At 43.0% G+C, this 21,881-nt stretch overlaps 1 protein-coding gene across 5 annotated transcripts in view; it reads left to right on the plus strand.

The window, feature by feature from the left end:
* The first annotated feature begins 1,178 nt into the window (after window positions 1-1,178).
* BMS1 (BMS1, ribosome biogenesis factor) overlaps window positions 1,179-21,881 on the plus strand; it is a 34,107-nt gene continuing 13,404 nt past the window's right edge. For 3 of the 5 annotated variants that reach the window (XR_002832216.1, XM_023764710.1, XM_023764709.1), the window contains exons 1-13: window positions 1,179-1,236; window positions 2,734-2,942; window positions 4,306-4,496; window positions 5,771-5,850; window positions 9,207-9,395; window positions 10,329-10,471; window positions 11,171-11,292; window positions 11,855-12,048; window positions 12,858-12,997; window positions 16,036-16,778; window positions 18,936-19,037; window positions 19,995-20,149; window positions 21,682-21,763. Coding sequence is in view for 4 of the 5 variants with exons in the window: in XM_023764710.1 (XP_023620478.1) it covers window positions 2,767-2,942; window positions 4,306-4,496; window positions 5,771-5,850; window positions 9,207-9,395; window positions 10,329-10,471; window positions 11,171-11,292; window positions 11,855-12,048; window positions 12,858-12,997; window positions 16,036-16,778; window positions 18,936-19,037; window positions 19,995-20,149; window positions 21,682-21,763 (2,317 nt within the window). In the remaining variant the exon portion in view is untranslated. Of the gene's footprint in view, window positions 1,237-2,733; window positions 2,943-4,305; window positions 4,500-5,770; window positions 5,851-9,206; window positions 9,396-10,328; window positions 10,472-11,170; window positions 11,293-11,854; window positions 12,049-12,857; window positions 12,998-16,035; window positions 16,779-18,935; window positions 19,038-19,994; window positions 20,150-21,681; window positions 21,764-21,881 lie in introns of those variants that run through there. The other 2 variants (XM_006101194.3, XM_023764711.1) reach the window with 2 other exon arrangements.

Below are 21,881 nucleotides of genomic sequence, written 5' to 3' on the forward strand. Positions count from 1 at the left end.
AAGCGTCCCTTAAAAAGGGCGTCGCGAGATTTCTCCCTTCCTTCGGGGGGGGGACTCTCCCACAGGGGAAAAGAGTTTAAAAGGGGGGGGGGGAATTTTTGGGGGCTTCGTGATTTGGTTGGGGCTTAGAGGAATCTCTTAAATTTTGAAGTGTTCTCGGGGGGTGTCCCTCGGGTCTGCAGCCCCCGGCTATTCTGGGTGTGTCCCCGGCGCCCTGAGCTGCGCCAAGTTAGAGGCAAGAGTGGGACACACGAAGCCAAGTGGATGCTAGGATTACCCACCTGTATACTGAAATCTCCGAGAAGTATGGGGGTTAGCGTTAAAGCTACAAAATTATTAGCTCTTCACAGAGGAAGTGTGTGCCCTGGAGGGCAGCCTCCCTGGCACAGCAGCGTGTAGTGATGCAGAGCGAATGCCTGTGGGCACCGAGGGAGAACTGGAGCTCGCTGTGAAGGGCATCGAGGGCAGGGGGTCTCAGTTACTAGTGTGCCTGGTTTTAAGAGGCAGAACTGGGGGTGGGGGTAGCGGGTGGGGGGGAGTGGCGGGGTGGCACTGGTAGGATATTGAAAAGAAAACCTCCAAGACCAGAGGGAGATACAAACTCTGTCGGCAAAGGCATCCAGCTCACCCGAGATGGGCTCATGAACCCGCAGCAGTCCCTCGGGTGGAATGGGCAAACCTGCGCTAGAAGAAAGCGGCAAGAGGCTGCGTTCTCCCACGGAAAGTCCTTTCCCGGGGTCAGAGGAAGGCCGAGCATTCTACGTGGGTCAGTCTGTCCCTGCCCTGAGTCTGCTGTTCCTGAGCAAGCGGTGGAGCCACAGCGACTCCCAACCCAGCGATACCCCACCAGGCGCGTCGGGGGTCGGCAAGGTGACGCAGGGTGACCAGAAGTGCTACTTCCTGCTTCTGTCCCGCAGGGAGGAACGGCGTCAGGCCGCACCGTCGCCACGGTCTCCAGGTCGCTCGGGCGTCCGAGCGAACGCGGCTCGGAGACCCAGAAGAGTAAACAGTTGTAGCTGAGGACGGCGGTCCCCGCGGTGGGATCCCCGGGGCGGGGCGCCTCCACTAGCCAATCACAAGTCTTCCTTGCGGCTCTCCCTAGAAAGTCGTCCCTCCTCCGGTCCCTTTCTTCGGTCCCCGCCTTGTTTCCCGCCGGCGGGTGGAGTAAGGGCGTAGGACGCCTTTCCGGTTCCGGCGTGTTCCACGCGGGGCTGAGCAGAAGCACCTGTGAGCTCGGTGAGCGCTGCGGGCTGGGGGAGGCGGCGGCGGCGGGGTCTCCAGGGCTGGGGTCCGGGAGCTTCGCGAGCCGAGCGCACGGGAAGGCCCGCGTTCGGTCTCGGGCAGTCTGCCCCCGGGGAGAACCTGAGGCGCCGGACAGGCATCTTCCGTACCTTCCGGAGACGTGCTCCTTGGTCGTTGGGGGCGTGGCTAAGGAATGCGCGTGGGGAGCCAGGACTCGGGGAGAGGGGCAGGGAGAGCTGGCGGGCGTTCCAGTGCGGCGTAATCCCGGCCGGTGACAGACCCGAGCCACGTCAGTTAATTCCAAAAAGTGTTTCCCCTCTCCCCACCTAACCGGCACCCCCAGAGGGTAAAGGCATCAAGGGCATACAAGTTCAGAACCAAGATACCGTTGAGTAGAAAAAGGATGTCCTGAAACACACAGCTGTTTAGTTTCAAAGCGCTCCTAGAACCCAGCTCCCCTAACTCCCATTAGCATTTCTTGACATTATGCTGGTATGTGCGGACTTTCTATTCCGCCGGTGAGAGGGGGGAATCGGACTGCCCTCCTGCAGTGCAGCCGTCTGATGGGGCCTTTACTGCCTGGCTCTGAAGACATTGGTTTGAATTCCGCCCACTAGTCAGATCATAACTGCAGCCATCTCCCCGCACCGTGCCGAGCACATCATAGGCAGAAGCGTGTATTTATTGAACTGAAGTTATCTCAGTTTCATTGGATGACTTGATTGCCCCACTCCCCTTTTTGTTAACCATGTGCTATACTGTGCAGCCTGATTTCCTTAAAACAAACAACAAAACTTAATCCAGTGGTTCCCAGTTTATGGGCCATGAATTTCTGGGATGCTCAGGAATCCCAAGGGTTTCTGCAAATCTGTGTGGTCTCCAGGCATCATCCACAACCAGTCATATCTCACACGAGTACATATTGCTATTTTTTAAGTGTATGTAGGTAATTATTATAATTTAAGAGTTTTACAGTAAAACTAAAAGTAATACTGCTGTCATGTTGGGGGGTTATTAAAATGCTTTGATTTTTTAAAATAAAATACCTTAAAATAGTTTGTTTGGAAGCCATTTTATTAGCCCAGTTGCTATTTAGAGCTGAGCTATCCAAATATTTTAGTAAAATATGACTTTAAATTTAGAATGGAATTAATTAAAATAAAATGTCAATTTCTCGGTTTCACTTGGTACATTGTAAGTTCATTAGCCACATGTGCCTAGTGACTACTGTGTTAAAAATAGCTATAGTGTTTCCATCGTTGCAGAAATGGACAATGCTAATGCAGAAACTTAAGATGAATAGGTAGTAATCTAAGCAGAGTTAACTAATCTAATTTATAGGAGAGCAGTGAAATTTGGCATATTAAGTAGTTCTTACCCTTCTTGAGTGAACATATATGTAAGTGTCTTTTTTTAAAGAACTAAATTTACTGCTTTTCCCCGGGTGCCGTGTAGATTGTAAAATGCTTCCTCCACCCCCATCTCATTCAGTGTAGGTTACTTGTGAATTGGTAAAAAGTCACTATGGAGACCAAGGACCAGAAGAAACACAGAAAGAAAAACAGCGGGCCCAAAGCTGAGAAGAAAAAGAAACGGCATTTGCAAGACCTCCAACTTGGAGATGAGGAAGATGCCCGGAAGAGAAACCCCAAAGCTTTTGCAGTCCAGTCTGCTGTGCGGATGGCTCGATCCTTTCACAGGTATGTTTAGCCAGATTCTTCTAGTGGTTCTTTCATTTTTTCTGTAAATAATATATTTTTATTGATTTCAGAGAGGAAGGGATATCAATGATGAGAGAGAATCATAGATCAGCTCTCTCCTGCATACTCCCTACTGGGGATGGAGCCCACAACCCTGGCATGTGTGCTGACCAGGAATCGAATTGTGACCTCCCAGTTCATAGGTTGATACTTGACCATTGAGCCACACCGGCTGGGCTCATTTTTTTCTTTTTAAACAGTAGGAGTCTCTCCAGATGATGTTTGAATTCATGAGTCTCTTCAGCTCTGAAGGACATGGAGATGCATGCCATATTTCTTTTACTAAGACATTGGAGGTCGTTCCTATGGAAGCTGCCTTGCCTCCAGCGATTATACTGATTGCCTTTTTTTTGCCCAAGAAAAACCATGAGTTTTTTAATAGAATTTGTTTGTTCTTAAACTTTAAATAATATCTGTGATAATAGGTGTGCTTGTGGGGTTTTTTTGGATGTGTTTTATATAGTTGAAGTATGTAATATTAAATAACTTTATTTAATGAATCCTTATATGCCAAGCAATGTACTATAAACATTATTTTTTATTTTTATTCATTTCAGAGGGGGGGGGGGAGAGAGAGAGAGAGAGAGAGAGAGAGAAAGAAACATCAATGATAAGAGGGAATCATTGATTGGCTGCCTCCTGCACACCCCCTACTGGGGATCAAGCCCACAACCTGGGCATGTGCCCTGACTGGGAATTGAACTGTGACCTCTGGTTTATAGGTCTATGCTCAACCACTCAGCCATGCCTGCTGGGTTAAACATTATTTTTTTTTAAAGTATTTTTATTGATTTCAGAGAGGAAGGGAGAGAGGTAGAAACATCAATGATGAGAGAGAAGCATTAATCAGCTGCCTCCTTTACACCCCGCACTGGGGATGGAGCCCGCAACCCAGGCATGTGTCCTGACCAGTGACCTTCTGGTTCAACCATTGAGCCATACTGGCCGGGCTAAACATTAGTGAATTATATTCTTCCAGTAAAGGAGCAAAATTTAACTCTATAGCCTCTGCTCTTATTCATTATGATATACTGCCTCTATGTTTGCTTTATTTTTCTCTTTAAACTGTAATCAACTAATAAAGCAATCAGATTTAAGGTTTGTATAGTTTTCAACATTCTGTACTATTGAAGTCCATCTGTTTTTATATTTACTGAAGTGGTTATTTGGATTGGAGCCAGGAGTTAACAAGTTAATTATACCTATGTATTGTCTGTTCTGCTCTCTTTAAAATCTTGACATATAGGGATACTGCCTTTTATATTTTGAAAATGAATTTATTTATTTATTTTTTAACAAATAGGACTCAGGATTTGAAGACAAAAAAGCACCATATTCCAGTGGTTGATCGAACTCCACTAGAGCCTCCACCAATAGTGGTGGTGGTGATGGGGCCTCCGAAAGTTGGCAAGAGCACTTTGATTCAGTGCCTCATTCGGAACTTCACCAGGCAGAAGCTCACAGAGATCAGAGGTCCTGTAACAATTGTGTCAGGTAGGCGAGTGCGACCCCAGACTGACATGGCAGGTGGTGTCGTCTGAGAAGCATGTCCTTGTTGAACTTTTTTTTTTTTACTGGTAAATGCGAAATTAATATTGTCGCTTCATATTACCTCTTATAAGTTTTACTAAGTTGGCTGTAACTTCAGAAAAAGATAAGTTCCACGAGGTAATAATGATGCAGATGTATACCTTATTCTGACTGCAGTGTGGGTTTGCTAGGGATGCTCCTCTGAAAGGCGGGGCTGGCCTGGGCAGGCGGCTTGGTCCTGGTGAGCACCTTCATTTAACAGATAGCAAGTACTTCCCATTCTTGTGGAAGTAAGGGAGTTTTCCTCTCTCTCCTTTGGGATTTATCTGCTTTGGAAGATGGTGACCTTTCTAAATTTGAAGGAAGATGAAACAGATTCCCAAAATGACAGTGGTAGAGCCTGAACTTTCTCATTTAGCAATAATAAGCACAGGTCCACTTCTATCTGGATTTTTTTTTTAATAAATGTACAGTTGGCTTTTTGTATCCCTAGGTTTCACATCTGCAGAGTCAAGCAACTGTGGATCAAAAAGAGTATTTTTTCATCCGTGGTTGGGAATCTGCATATGCGAAGGCCAACTCTATGCATTGTTATGAGCCATTTTATGTAAGGGAGTTGAGCCCCTTTGGCTTTTGATATCCACAGGGGTCCTGGAACCAACCCCTGTGTTTACCAAGGGACGACTCAAGTTTTGGGGGAGTCAAAGATTATATGCGATTTTCTACTGCACAAGGGTTGGCGTCCCTAACCCCCTAATTGTTCAAAGGACAACTATAGTTGGACTGAGGCTTCTCTTTAAGACATTTTTGTTATGGTGATGACTTCTTTAGACTTATTTTAGAAATAATGATTGTTCACAAACATTCTGTTGTATTAGGTTTGAGGATATTTTTAGCTATAGTGGGAACACGGGAAGCTTTGTTAGAGGTAGAAGCGCTGGCCACTACTGAACAGCAGGATCAGGGTCATCATGAAATCCACTTGTCTGCCCATTCTAGTCGGAATTTTACCTGTTTGAGCACTTTATTCATATGAGTAGTCTTGTGATATTTTAAAATTAGAGAACATGTAAGAAAACCAAGATGAAATAGATTTTATCAATTTTCTCCTATAAAAATGAATTTCTGGCATACTTCTATAAGTGTATATGGTGCTTTACTTAATGCAGTTAAAAATGTTAATTAACGTTAATGGATATATTTTTTTAAAAGTACAATTTTCATCTTTTCACTTATAGGTAAAAAGCGCAGACTCACCATTATTGAATGTGGATGTGACATTAACATGATGATTGACCTGGCTAAAGTAGCAGATTTGGTAAGTTAGTGTGGGCAGTGGGTTTCTGATGGGGACTTAGAGCAGTGTGGGTTATTTATCCCATGTTGAAGGCAAGAAAGGATTATAATTATTAAGGAAGTGGTGAGTGTTATGAGGGGTGCAGTAGATGTATTTGATGATGGTCATAATAATTTTTGTTATAATAAAAATGGAATGTGCACAATGAAATGTATTCTAAAATCTAAAAGTAAATCACAGGACAAAGAAAACCTCTAACCAACATAGCTAATAAAAGCTCATTAAGATATATATATACGTGTATACATACATGCATAAATATGTACATGAAACAGTAGTAACGGTCCATTTCTTGGACCCTTAGTGGGCATTGTGCTAACAGTTTTCTACAAATTTAACTCATCTAATCTCCCAGTATGCCCTAGAGGTAAATAGGTATTATCTCCGATTGTGATGGAATCAATACTCCCAGAAGTTAAATGATTTGTCAGAGGGTGGGAACTCTACTCTTAGATGGTGCCAGAACCTCCGTCCTAAATGATTATGATAAAACAAATATGTGGATTGCCCATGAGAAGTTGTCAGAGTTGAAAATAAAAAATCTCTACAGTACTCAGCATGTGGAAATTGTGCAGCCTCGATTGCATTTACAGAGATGTTACTGTGCAAAAATAAAGCCAAAAAGAAAAAAATTAAGCCATATTGATTAGAAAGTGGGGTAATAGATACCTTGGTGTTTTGGGGTTTTTTTAATTCAACTTTCTGGATAGCTGTTTGGTGAAAGAGCTACAGATTTTATTCTTTGGCTCAGGAAATCCTCTAAAATAAAAAATAATATGATGTTATGGCTATCCCATTTTAATATCAGAAAGCTAAATACTATTCAAATTTTCAACACGTAATGCTACCATTAATAAAAATGTTATTGTCAACACAAAATAGTATAAACTTATTAAATCTTACATATGTAAAATGATTGAAAGCTTAGTGTATGAGTCATTAGTTTCTCTTTTATGTAAAATATTCCAAGCCCTAATTTTATTTAATTAATTTTTTAAAATATATTTTTATTGATTTCAGTGAGGCAGGGAGTGAGAGAAACCTGTGATGAGAGAGAATAATTGACCAGCACACCTCACACTGGGGATGGAGCCCATAACCTGGGCATGTTCCCTGACCAGGAATTGAACCGTGACCTCCTGGTTCACAGGTCGATGCTCAACCACTGAACCACGCTGGCCAGGCCCAAGTCCTAATTTTAAAAGCATATACATATTAAGAAGCCTTTCATATACATTTTTTTAAGGTTTAAAAAGGAACACATCAATTTGGTAAAATATTCAAACTGTACTACAGGGTGCAAACAATGTTTGTTTTCTGTTTCCTTGCTTCTCTCAATTTCCCTCAAAGCAGCATCCTTCCCGATATGTCTATACATACACATATAACCCTTTTGAAGCACACGGTGTTTATTATACTCAGATGCTTTGTTTTTTTTTCACTTAGCATTTCTTGGAGGTAAATAAGCTCAACCTTACTAAGTATTCCATTGTGTGTACCGTATTTATTTAACCTGGCTTTTGTTGATTGCTCTGCTCTGGGTTGTTATAAAGCCTTCAGTCACAGCAGGCATACATAATACACAGATTTGTGTTTGCATGCACATGTGTGTGCACTGGAGGAGGAATGCAGGTTTCATTTATCTTCAGTTGGCAAAGGTTGTAACTAAGACAAAGATTGTGTTTGGCACCAGTTTTTCTGATCATACAACTAATTGCTTGCCCCTTGTCACTCCATGTTGTCAAATGGGATATGGGGATACCACCGCCAGCCCGCTCCCCTTCAGCCTGCTCCAGTGTCGTTGGACAGCTCTGTGTGCTGCTCAGCCTATGCTCTGCAGCAGCAGCTATACTTTCTCACAATGCTCAGCAGCCTGCCTTCATGTAGTTTGTGGTTCAGGATTATGAATGTTCCATAATTTAATCAGATAAGTTTTTCTGTATTTAAAAATTATTATATTTTAAAAATGTTTTTATTGATTTTCAGAGGAAGGGACGGGGAGAGAGCCAGAAACATCAATGATGACACAGAATCATCTATCGGCCGCCTCTTGTATGCCCCCTACTGGGGATTGAGGCCGCCACGGGGCATGTGCCCCAATCGGGAATCAAACTGACCTCCTGGTTCATGGATTGACACTCAACTACTGAGCCACACTGACAGGGCTAAAAATTATTTCTAATTATCTATAAAAAGATGAAGACAGAGATGTAATATCTTAAAACTAGAAGTCTCTAGGAATCAACTCTGAAATTATTTGAAGGGTCATAAATTTTAAAAATTGGTCTTATCTACTTATCTTTTATAGATTACCATTTATAATTTCACTATCTTTGACTCCATTCTAAACTGGTAGCCTTCTTTTTTTAGTTTCTGAGCAATTGCATGTTACAAATTAATATATAAGATAGAGCTTTTCTACTACATTCTTCCCAGCAAAAGACTTGTTTTCCATATGAGAAAATTGAAACAAATATTTGGTATTCTCTACATTTTTTATATTTTTCATTATCATTTTCTCCCATTTTTTGGATGTCAAAGATTTGGCTTCTTTGTTAGAGAGACCTGTTATTGGCTTAAAAACACCTTGCCAAACAGTTTATTTTTTGAAGTAAGAACTTTTTCAGATAAGGACTAAAGTAGATGCAGCCTTTTCTGAGTTATTTCTCAGACATCAAAATTCCTGACGTGGAAGTTTATATCTTGGTGGATATTGTCTCATGTTTACCTTTTAGAGCAAATCAAAAGATGTTTTTTTTTTCTCTATCATGGTTATTCCTACATAATCATTTGATTTAGTCTAGAGCGGGAGTTGCGGAGTTGCACATTTTCAGTAAAGGGCCAGATAGGTTTTGTGGGTCATAGTTTCTGTTGCAACTACTTAACTTTGCAGTTGTATCTTAAAAGCAGGTGTAGAGCCCTGGCCGTGCTCAGTGGTTAGAGCGTAGGCCCACAGACCAAAGGGTCTTGGGTTCGATTCCTGGTCAAAGGCACGTAACATACCTTGGTTGCAGGTTCCCCAGCCCCAGTAGGGGCGCACGTGGAAGGCAACCAGTCAATGTGTCTCCATGTTGATGTTTCTCTCTGTCTCTCCCCCTCCTCCCACTCTCTCTAGAAATCAATGGAGGGAATACTTTGGGTTAGAGTTAAAAAAAAAAAAAAGTAGGTATAGGCAATACATAAATGAATTAACATGGCTGTATTCCAGTAAAACTTTAGTTGTGAAATAGGTGCTGGCTGGGATTTGGCCCATAGGCCTTAGTTTTCTGATGGTCTGTTTTGGGTAGTTTCCTTGAGAAATTGTCTTCTGTTTTTAGGTTCTGATGCTCATAGATGCCAGCTTCGGGTTTGAAATGGAAACATTTGAGTTTCTAAACATCTGTCAAGTACACGGCTTTCCTAAAATTATGGGCGTTCTCACTCATCTAGATTCCTTCAAGTATAATAAGCAACTGAAGAAGGCGAAGAAGCGATTGAAGCACAGGTTCTGGACAGAAGTCTACCCGGTAGGTAGATAATTAGTTATTGAATACTAACCCTGTAATCCTTTAGAAATAGACTGCATGAGTGGGAGATCTTAACAAGCATCTCTACAGGACTCACCTCCTATATATGTGTTGATAGTCCCTGGCATACTTCCTCGAGGTAGTCTTTATTCTGGACAGACTCTTAGTGTGTCTCATTTGTCTCTGTCCCCCAGCACCAGGCAGGGTCTGGTTCTAAGTCAGCGGTTCTCAACCTGTGGGTCACGACCCCTTTGGGGGTCGAAGACCCTTTCACAGGGGTTGCCTAAGACCATCGGAAAACACATATAATTACATATTTTTTTTTGTGTTTAATCACTATGCTTTAATTATGTTCAATTTGTAACAATGAAAATACATCCTGCATATGAAGTATTTACATTACGATTCATAACAGTAGCAAAATTGCAGTTATGAAGTAGCAATGAACATAATTTTATGGTTGGGGTCACCACAACGTGAGGAACTGTATTAAAGGGTCGCGGCATTAGGAAGGTTGAGAACCACTGTTCTAAGTGGTTTGGATTTGTGACTTAATAGAGTGTGTCCAAAGGTTCTCGTAGTGACAGGGCCAAGAACAAGTGCACACATACTGCCCCTCCTCCCTCCCCTCACACTGATGCAGCCCATTGGTCTCAGGATGTTTTGTGCCCAGGAACCTCACTGCAGTACTCCAGACAGGTGCCACTGCTGGACTGCAGAGAAGTCTTGAAAGTAAATGTATTTGCAGTTCTGTCCTTACCAAGCCCTAACAAGACGGTTCCTGAGAGGCTGGAGAGGTTCTGGAAGCATTGGCACCGTGGTTTGCTAGGAGTCTCGCTTTCTTAGCCTTGCTGCTTATTTAGAGGCCTTTATTTTAGTGCAGTATCCACGGGAATTTAGTTGAAATTTAATTTCTTTTTTCTTCATGTTTAGGGTGCCAAGCTATTCTATCTTTCTGGAATGGTACATGGAGAATATCAAAACCAAGAAATTCACAATCTGGGCCGTTTCATTACAGTTATGAAGTTTAGGCCTCTGACATGGCAGACATCTCACCCTTATATCCTGGCAGACAGGTAAAAAGTGAATGTCATTTTTTCTTCCTTGCCCAGATATTTCAAAGCTAAGGAGGTCAGAAAAAGAACAGTAATAGAGCTTATTTTGTGTTTCTTTGTGAATAGTGGAGGGAGAAATGTGGTTGATGGAAAATATCTACTTATTTTTGTATCATTACATAAAGATGCTGTGGCTTTGGGAATAAAGTATGAAATGTTTAGAAAAGTGTGAGGATTTTGAAGCATTTAAGGCTGCAGGATGTGGCTCCATCCTGCTTTTCCAACCTTAAGTTGGTGCTTCAGTCACTCAGTTGTGTCCTGTGTTTTCCTTCCTTTATGCTTTTTTTTTCATATTGTTTTCTTAGCCTGGGGTACCCTTATTCCACCTGCCAGAACCCAACGCACACTAAAAAACCCCAGATTCAAGCTTAATCCTCTTCCTTCCCTGACCCCAGGGACATGCATTCCCCATTTCTGGGGTCTTACTTAAGGAATGTATAGTTCATAGAGCCTAAGGTGCAATCATGTGTTTGCTTCTTTTCCTCTGGTAGATGGTGATCTGTGCTTCCTTATTTCTGTATTTTCTATAATTTTCTAAACGTGATGAGTGAACTAGTGAAGGTGTTGAATTATTGACACGTGACGGCGGGGGTGGGGGGGGGGGCGGTACACGAACTCTGACATTCATTTCTGCCATGTGATTGGGTTTTATTTTTCTAGGATGGAAGATTTGACAAACCCAGAAGATATCCGAACGAATGCCAAGTGTGACCGAAAGGTGTCTCTTTATGGTTATTTAAGAGGAGCACATATGAAAAATAAAAGCCAAATTCACATGCCAGGTATTCTTTCGTTGTAAGATGTACTGTATTTGTAGAATTTCTTTTTTTTATATATATATATCTATTTTATTGATTTTTTTACAGAGAGGAAGGGAGAGGGATAGCGAGTTAGAAACATCGATGAGAGAGAAACATCGATTCAGCTGCCTCTTGCACGCCCCCTACTGGGGATGTGCCCGCAACCTAGGTACATGCCCTTTACTGGAATCGAACCTGGGACCCTTGAGTCCGCAGGCCGACGCTCTATCCGCTGAGCCAAACCAGCTAGGGCTGTAAGATATACTGTATTTGTAGAATTTCTTAGATGACTTCATCTTCTGAGGAAAACTTCAAATTGGCCAAACAAGGTAGAGCCACCTTGCTGGAGGCTTTAAGAGTAACTCAGCTCTGCTTGGCCGGCAAACACTGAGTTGCCAAGTCTCCTCTGCTCTGTTGTTAGCTGGAGAGACACAGTGCCAGTGTCGAGGATGCACTTGTCGTGGTTGAAGCCTTCTGACTGGGCCATTCCTGCTGACAGTTGGTTGATTTGTCAGCTGAAGCCATTTTCCTGTCTCTCTTCCAGGTGTAGGAGATTTTGCTGTGAGTGACATCAGTTTCCTACCAGACCCCTGTGCCCTTCCTGAACAGCAAAAGAAGCGCTGCTTAAATGAAAAGGAGAAGTTGGTTTATGCACCTCTCTCTGGAGTTGGCGGTGTGCTGTATGATAAAGATGCTGTGTATGTTGACCTTGGTGGCAGCCACGGCTTCCAGGAATCGGTGAGGGCAGTCACAGGCATAATATAATTGGAGCTTTGTAATCTGTATTCGTATTTATGATAATGCCTATTGTAAATATGCAGAATATTTAACCGCACTCAGCAGAAAGTAAAAGGCATGTCCCCTGTACCTCCCTGCTGCAAGATTCACAGGATCCCACATCTCCCAACATGAGCACTGTAAGCAGCGTGGTGCCTGACTTCCATCTATCCTTATATAAAATCAATGTGTTTTCTAGCTCCAGCTCTTTGGTCTTTGGTTTTCTCTCTCAATATATAATGTTTATTTAGATTATTATATATTATCTGTAAATACTATAATGTATCTGTGTGAGAGAGAGAAAGAGAAGTAATATTGTTATATGGGATCTAACTATAAATGCTTTTACAAGATTTGGCACTTAAGAATATGTGATTCTGTTGTTCCTTGTTAGTATTTGTAGAGCTATTTCTGTCTGTAGACAGTTGTGTGGTATTTCATTGTGTGCATACACCTCATTTTTCTTTTACTGTTCTGAAATGGGATTTAATTGGGCTAAAGTGAGTACATTCTGTAGCTTCAGCACGTAAGGTTTTTCTAGCAAAATATTTAGGTTATCAGGTTATGTACTCCGTGAACTTTGAAAAAGTTTAATGAAGACAGAATTCAACTAGGCTTTGTTATAAGAATTTTCTTTTCTTTTTGAAGCAGGAAGAAGGGTTTTCAGGAGCTGTGTTTAGGGTAATTTTGAGAAAGTAATTGAAGCCAGTGTGTCTCTCTTCACAGTCCTTGTGCATTCCTCATTTTCCCTTTCTTGGTCACCTTGGCAGGACGAGGCAAGGCCCACCCATGAACTGGTCCAGAGTCTCATTTCCACCCATTCCACTATTGATGCCAAGATGGCTTCAAGTAGAGTGACACTTTTTTCTGATTCCAAACCACTGGGGTCAGAGGATATAGATAATCAAGGGTAAGTTTGCTATTTTTCTATTTTTAATTAAAAAAAAAAATTATACTACAGAAGATTCTATCACCCATAACCTATCAGGACACATTTTGGTGTGGTTCATTGCAGGGCATTTTGTTTTGCTTTGTATGTGCATATGTTTCTGAGAGCTCTTCCCCTAGGTCACATTACATGGCATTTCTTAAAACAATATGGAGAATTCTGTTTTTAACAGACCCAGAATATTCCTCAACTATCACAAAACATTTTCCATAGATTGCTTCAAAATAGTGGAGCAAGCAGAGTCAGGAAGCTTGTGCACATGGCTGTCCAGAAGCCACACATTTTTGTCTCTGAAGGTGTTACTTACATTGTGTTGTAGTATCTCTTGTGGGGTGATTTCCACTAATGTGTGGCTTATACAAATTATTTTCAGTCTGGGTTGGGAATTTGTATACCTTGTACATAGTTTTATTGAAGTAATTTGTGACCCTCAATAAAAATCATTCTGAAAATGATTGAGATTATCTAGTTTATAGCTTATCTATAATAATCCTATCTAATAAAGAGGGAATATGCTAATTGACCCTCAAGCCTTCGCAAAGATGGCAGCGCCCACAGCCAATAAGGAGGGAATATGCTAATTGACTGCCACACCTTCAAAGATGGCAGTGCCCACAGCCACAAGATGGCAGCGTCCAGTCCTCTCAGCCCCGCCAGGGCCAGGCGGGCCCGGCCACGTGCCTGCCTCCAGAGTCCCCCAGTCCCCTCAGCCCCCCAGCCACCCAGGGCCGGCCCAAGGCGCAGGCAAGCCTTGGATGATGGCTGCCCAGCCGCCTAGGGCCGCCCGAGGCTTGCGCTGCTGGCAGTGGCAACATCAGAGGTGTGATGGGGCGTCACCTTCCCCTGATCGCCGGGTCACCTCCCGCCCCTGAGGGCTCCCGGACTGTGAGAGGAGGCAGGCTGGGCTGAGGGACCCCCTCCCTCCAGTGCATGAATTTTCACCGGGCCTCTAGTAAAAGCATAATATGCTAACTAGACTGGATAGCTGAACAACTTTCCAGACATCATTCCGGATGTCCTTCCAGACCAAGCTGCGGTGACAGGGGCTGAGGCAGAGGCGGTTAGGGGCAATTAGGCAGTCAGGCGAGTGGTTAGGGGTGATCAGGCAGGCAGGCAGAGGCAGTTAGGGGCGATCAGGCAGGTAGGCAGGTGAGCAGTTGGGAGCCAGCGGTCCTGGATTGGGAGAGGGATGTCCAACTGCTGGTTTAGAACTGGCATTCGGACATCCCCCAAAGGGGTCCCCAGATTGCGAGAGGGTGCAGTATATGAACCGAGTTTTAAGACGGCTCCCGCGGAGTACGCGCAATTCACGTGAGCCGACTTAACTCGTTTCCCGCACTCCAAGTGTAATAAAAGCGTAATATGCTTATTTGACCAGACAACCAAATGACCTTCCGGACGAAGCCGGGATTGCGAGGGCCAAGCCCCTTGCGCAAATTTTGTGCATCAGGCCTCTAGTTATAAATAAATACTAATGAAGAAAAAAATCATCTGCCTCTTAACTAGCAGATGGTATAGCATGGTAGTTGAGTGCATAGTTCTACTATTTGGGGAAAACATCTCTAAGCCTCAATTTTATAATCTCATAGTAGTAATGATTATTAAATGCGATAGTATACATAAACTAGTTAGCATGATGCAGATAACAAGTATTAAAGATCCCTATTATGGTCAGTGTTATTAGCTATTTTCATTTTTAAGTATTTTGGTCATCCTTGTCTACATGGACACTCTAACATAGTTACAGTCATAATCATAAAAAATTTCTGTGTCTATATTGTGAGCATTTCTTTTTTCTATAGTCTTTTTATATAGTCATCACTTTGTTATTGGTATATTTAACTTATACAATCTCTCTTAATACAATTTTTAGTATTTTTTCAGAATTTTCTATAAACTACATTAAATAGCTTCATAAGCTTTTATCTCGTGAATTTAGCATTTTTTTTAAGATTTTTTATTGACTTTTAGGGAGAGAGGAAGGGAGCGTGAGAGAGAGAGAGGGAAAAAAAATATTGATTGGCTGCCTTTTGCACACCCCCTACTGAGGATCGACCTTGCAACCCCAGCATGTGCCCTGACTGGGAATTGAACTGACAACCTTTCAGTGAATGGATGACACCCAAGTGAGCCACACCGGCCAGGACTGGATTTAGCATCTTGATGATGATTCTTTATCAAGTATTGCATTGGTGATTTCAAAATGGCAATATTTTTCCTTTCTTTCTTTTTTAATCCTCATCCAAGGATATTTTTTTCATTGAGAGAGAAAGAGAGAAGAAAGAGACATTGATGTGAGAGAAACATCTATCGGTTGCCTCCTGTACCTGCCCCATCAGGGATCAAACCTGCAACCTTTTGGTGTATGGGATGATGCCCCAATCAACCAAGCCAGCCAGCCAGGGCAAAATGGCAATGTTCTTAATTTGTTAGCTGGCATGCTTTAGCAAGGAGCTTTCATTTCTACCCCTTTATTTTAGTATCACTTGACAATGGACATTTTTTGTTTATTTCATTTGTTATTATCCTGTTATGATCATTATTCTTTCAGTGCCTATGTTGTCCTTTTAGCCTGTCTCGTGTGGTTTTGGCACATTTCTTTTGCTCTTTGAGCACTTCCTGACTGCTGACACAGCAGGATGTTCCAGGCTACTTTGTACTTTCCCTGCCTTGGACCTGTAGTTAGCCATTTTTCTAAGGATCACCTGGTTCAGGCTTGGAAGTGATTAGTCTTCTAAAAGATCTATAAAGTTCTCACTTCCATTTTGAACAGTTTTTCCCTAAAATTAGTCTTTTTCTTTTTTAAGTGTTGTTAGGGAACTGCGTATGAGTTTGCTTATTAAATATTATAGCATTTATTAAATCATTCCTTTCTGTGCTATGTCATTTAAAACCATCCCTTGACAGTATTTTCTGCTTTGTATAGTTATTGACTTGCCATTTCTAGATTAGCAGATTGTTTTACGTGTTGAATTACTTTGCTTTACTTGGTAATATAGGCTGTGGATGCCAAAAGAGGAAAAGCAGGTGGATTTAAAAACTGGTCGAGTACGACGAAAAGCCATTTTTGGAGGCGAGGAAGATGAGTCTGGGGATAGTGATCCTGAAGATGATGAAGAAATGTCTGAAGGTGACAGGTTGGAAAATAGCTCAAGTGATGAAACAGAAGAGGAAGAAGATGCTGAAGTGACCGGTAAAGTCTATATAGCTGACAAAGGTGCCAAACGGCAGAGACTTGAGATGGAAGAAGACACCGAGATAGATTTGCCAGCATTTGCTGACAGTGATGATGACCTGGAGAGGAGCTCAGAGGATGAAGGAGAAGTAGAGGAAGCTGATGAAAGCAGTGAAGAAGAGGGCTCCAGTGCAGGAGAGAGGGATATTTTAGACTCTGAGGCTTTAGAAAAAGGCAGTAAACACAGTAATGGTCTGAGTGACCGTTTGAATCTGGAGAAGAAGATGAAAAAAGCAGCCCTCACGACTTCAGATTCCGGCCATTGCACAGCTGAAGAGGCATTTGCATCTGAAGATGAATCGGAAGGAAACTCCTCTCTCAGTACAGAGGAAATGGACTCAGAAAATGAAGCACTCATTAGGAAGAAGTTTCCAAAGCCTTCTCAAGTGGTCAGTGGTCAGAAACAGGGATCAGAGAGCTTAACTGATGAGACCAGTGATATAGAAGACTTACTCAAAGAGGAAGAAGAGTACAAAGAAGCAAGTAATTATTCCACAGAAACTTCAGGTATGCCTAAATTTAGCTTAACTGCCCTTATAAACTTGGCACTGACATATCCTATCTGATAAAAGAATAATATGCAAATTAACCATCACTTTGTGACAAAGATGGCGGTACCCATAGCCACAAAGATGGCAGCGCCCATAGCCACAAAGATGGTGGCGCCAGTCGGAGCCACAGAGCCGGTGGACAGCCCCTCGGAGGCCACAGCACTGGGCTGCTGGGGCCGGAGCCAGGGGACACACCCTGCATCCCTAGGTCCCCTCCTCTCATTTCCAGGAAATAAAATATCTGCTGTGCACCCACCTTTTGGCACAGCCCTTGCCCATCACAGGTGCCCCCTCCCCCAGCAGGCAGCGCCGTGTAGCTCCCGGGCACCCGTCTTCCCATATCTTACATGGTCAAATGCGTGCAGGCAAAGTCAGGAATTGAGGCCCCTGATGTCAGCTTCCAGCTCTCAGGGCACCGCACCGGAGACCTAGGGGAGGGGGTGGGGATAGTGGGAAGGAAGGAGGGGGAAAGGCACCAACCAGCAGTTGCTCTAGCCCTGCCGAAGTTTCACTTTTTATCTGCGGGTTTGTTCCTGGTCCCCGCACGAGCTTTCCTGGGATAAGTAGCTTTAGCGAGCACAGGGACAGCTGGGTGCTGCAAGGTAAGGGCTGGTTGCACGGTCCGGGGTGCGGGACACGCTGTGGGGCACAGGGCCAGGAGACAGCGTGAGGGGGAGTGCCTGGGTACCTCCTCCTATGCCTTAGCCTCCACTGCTACCGCCGCTGCCTCGGCTGCCTCCTCCCAGAGGTATTGTTGCAAACCCTCCTTCCTTCCCCCCACCCTCCACCTGCAGGTGCCTCAGGAGCCCCCAGCCTCCCCAGGCACGAGTGCCTCTGCGGTGGCAGCAACACGGGCGCAGGGTGTGGAGTGTGCACCCTGCCTGGGCAGAAGGGCCCACGGTACAGAAGTGCCAGCCATGGTGCAATCACGGGGTACACGCCTTTGAAGGGAGACCCGAAGTTTTTCGGGAAGCTCAGATTGCGGTCTGGGTGGGGTTGGAGCCCTTCCCTGTGTGACCCCAGCCTGGGCCTTTCTGGGCACCCAGGGGGCTGGGCCACACCAGCTGCTTAGAGCTTTTGCAGACTCTCAGTTGTCACATTGGGAGGGTCCTAGGAATCCAGTTATCCAAGCCCCATTTTACAGTTGGGGCGAATGAGGTCCAGAGAGAAGGAGGGCCTCCCCAGAAGTCAGTCACTAAAGGCCGAACTGTAATGGCTCCCAATAAATGGCTCCCAATTCCTAATTTCCGTTATTCCAGTGCCCACAGACTGGCGGGGGTGCATTTGGGGGCGATTAGGCCAGCAGTTAGAAGCGATTAGGCTGGCAGGCAGAGTGGTTAGGGGCGATCAGGCAGGCAGGTAGGTGAGCAGTTAGGAGCCACTGGTCCCGAATTTTGAGAGGGATATCCGACTGCCAGTGCAGGATCGGGCCTAAACCAACAGTCTGACATCCCTCGAGGGGCCAGATTGGAGAGGGTGCAGGTCAGGCTGACCCCCCCCCCCCGCACAAATTTCATGCACTGGGCCACTAGTCTATAATAATAATAGCATAATATGCTAATTAGACTGGATGTCCTTCCAAACAACCTTCCGGATAAAGCCAGGGCTGTGAGGGAAGCCTGGGTCCGGGGTGCCAGAGGGAAGCCGGTGCCGGCAGCTGGGGGAAGAAAGGCCTACTCTTACATGAATTTCATGCATCGGGCTTCTAGTTCTACAAATAAAATGTCTACATTTGGGGGTCTGCTGTTTTGAATATTTGTTAACACTTGGAGTGCGGGAAACGAGTTAAGTTGGCTCGCGTGAATTGCGCGTACTCCGCGGGAGCCGTCTTTAACTCGGTTCATATAGATTTGCGGTGGAGTGCGGGAAACGTGTAAACTCGGGCCGATTGTAACTGCGTATTACCAAATATTTGTTTGTAATCCACCCTTTTGGTGGATGGAACAAAACCAAAAGACAGAGCCATCTTATATTTTGGCGGGAAATTCACCCGCACTCCAAGTGTTAACTTCAAATATTATACTTCAAAAAAGGATTTCAGGGTGATGATCAGTGAGCCTGAAGTAGAGACGACAGATAAACAGCCTTAATTGATTGGCATTGGTCTTTCCAGGTGCTCTCAAATGGAAGGAAGACCTTTCCAGGAAGGCAGCTGAGGCCTTCCTGAGGCAGCAACAAGCAACGCCAAATCTCCAGAAGCTTATTTATGGAACAGGTAAAAGCTCTGGTTCATATCTAGAAGCATCGTAGTTTCTTAGACTATTTCTGGAAAGGCAGAAAATTGGTTGGAGGTTTGAGTGGTACTTGTGATATCGGTAAGTTATTTCTGGCTGTCATAGTTTGTATTTGGCAGGTGTTTTTATTCATCAGTTTATGAGAACCATAAATTGGTCCTATGAAATAGATTTCTGGCTTTGTCATAAAGCTTTTTTTAAAATTTTTTTTATTTTTATTGATTTCTTACAGAGAGGAAGGGAGAGGGATAGAGAGTTAGAAACATCGATGAGAGAGAAACATCAACCAGCTGCCTCCTGCACACCTCCTACTGGGGATGTGTCCACAACCAAGGTACATGCCCTTGACCGGAATCGAACCCGGGACCTTTCAGTCCGCAGGCCGACGCTCTATCCACCGAGCCAAACCGGTTTTGGCATGCCATAAAGCTTTTGATGAGAATAGTCTTCATTATGTCATTTTGTCTCCTCTATACAAAGTCTTTTATGAGAATTTCTTTTATGGTAGAATTTAGTGCCAAGAAAATACAAAGTGGTGAACTTTTCATTGTGGTCCCTAGTTACTACGTGATTAGAACAAGGCCAACAGTGTATATGTGAGCTAGGAGCATCGAATGAGGAGGTAGGTGTGACTGGGTTTCCAGTCAGCTTTTGCTTAAGTTCTCTTAGTGACTAGGGACTCAGCATTCTTCCAGAGAAACTATGATAACTGAAAGTTCTGCCTGTAAATCCCTTCCCTGCCCCAACCCCTGTTACTCTCCCTCCTCAATGGACACTCTGCTGCTGCCTTACCAGGAAGGATAGCAGCAGCTCCCTGGCTTTTCTCTGACTCATGTGCTCAGGGACACCACCATTCCTACCACAAACAGGGACCCTTAGTCCCAAGGCCTCTAGGGTGTTGATTTGTTCTCCCTTTTCCATCTTGGTGGTCTCTTTAGTGACAGAGGATAATGAAGAAGATGATGATGCCAGGGAGGAGCTTGGAGGGTTGTTTCGTGTCAGCCAGCCTGCCAGAGAGTGTAAGTACAAGGCTGACTCTTTGGACTGCTCCAGATTTCACTTGGATGTGCCCCATGATTGGGATTTAGAGGAGGTAAGACTGAATATGAATAGTATGTTTGATATATGAGAAAATTGTTCTAAAAGAAGATCATGTGATTTTAATGTTGCCTACCTGTTATTTTATAAAATAACAGGATATTGTCCCAGATGTTGGCGTGTATATTTCATGCATCCTAAACAATGAAATGTTCTAAGTTTAGTCGGACTATGTGCCTGTGTTATGGAGAAAAGGAAAATGTTCAGCTTTTAGTATAGATAGTATTTGAAGCATTGCACATAAATTTTATACATTTAAAATATTTTGTTTTGTAATTTGAATGAATCTAGTGTCCCTCATTTAGCAATTGTAATTTCTGCAGTTTATAAACAAGTAAATCTATTACGCTAGTGGTAAATTTTCTTTCTTGTTCACCACTCTCTGATTACACTGGAATTCATTCAGTTCTCAGACTTGCTGGGATTCTGACAGGGATTGCACTGAATCTATACTTTAGAAAGTATTGCTATCTTAGCAATATTAAGTTTTCTGATCATTAACATGGGATGCCTTTGCATTTATTTGGATTTTAAATGTCTTTCAAGAATGTTTTGTAGTTATCAGAGTATAAGCTTTGCACTTTTGTTGAATGTATAAGTAGCATCTTATTCTTTTTGATACTATTATAAAAGGAACTGTTTTCTCATTTTCATTTTTGGATTTGTTATTCCTAATATAGAGAAATAAAATTTATTATTCTATATTAATCTAGTATTTTACAACCTTGCTAACCTTATGGATTGATTAGTTCTGCTGGTTTTTCAGTGGATTCCTTAGGATTTTTTGTAAACCAGATTATATCACCTGTTAATAGAGACAGTTTTCCTTTCTAAACTGGATGCCTTTTATGCCAATTTATTGCCTAATTGCCATGGCTAGGACATCTAGTACTGTGTTGAGTAGAAGTGAGAGCAGATAGACTTTCCTATTCCTGATCTTAGGGAGAAAGCTCTCAGTCTTTCATCATTAAATATGCTAGTGGTGAGTTTTTAATGAATGTCCTTTACCGTGTTGAGGAAGTTTCCTTCTATTCCTAGTCAGTTCTGTGCTTTTCATGGAGGTTCTAATTTTTTTTTAAATTTGTTTGGTCTTTGGTTCCCCTAAGCCAATGATTAAGCTTAATGAAATAAGGATCATCTGGGAACAGCTTGCCTATAAAACTTCTTGGCATAAGATAGATATGTTCAGTAAATGTTTAGTGAGTGTAGGCATGAAGGAATGAATAAATGAACAGACTTGCTTTTGCATGCATTGTAATCATGCTAGCCTCAAGGCTACTTTTTGAGAATTAGGTTGTGTATGAAAAACATGATTCATAACCAAAAATATGATTCAGTTGAAAGCCAAACAGCCACAATAAGTCTGGAGTAGCAAATAGTAAGTTAAAAATGCTGTTTAACTGCATTGCCTTAAGAACACTAATAAACTTTGAAAACCTGTTGAATTAGTAAATGTCTGTGTACTTACGAGGTCAGTGGCTAATAGGACTTTGCCTATCTAATTAAGTGCTGATGTTTCTGTGTAAGGTTATGAACAGTATCAGAGACTGCTTCGTGACTGGGAAGTGGGAAGAGGATAAAGATGCAGCCAAGATCTTAGCAGAAGATGGTAAGTAAAGGGATGTGTCCTTTCTTTTTCAAGCTTTTTAAAATTTTTATTAAAAATTTTTTTTTTATTGATTTCAGAGAGAGAGAGAGAGAGAGAGACATCAATGATAAGAGAATCA

Source organism: Myotis lucifugus, unplaced genomic scaffold (assembly GCF_000147115.1).
Source record: "Myotis lucifugus unplaced genomic scaffold, Myoluc2.0 scaffold_343, whole genome shotgun sequence".
NCBI classification, from domain to species: Eukaryota; Metazoa; Chordata; class Mammalia; order Chiroptera; family Vespertilionidae; genus Myotis; species Myotis lucifugus.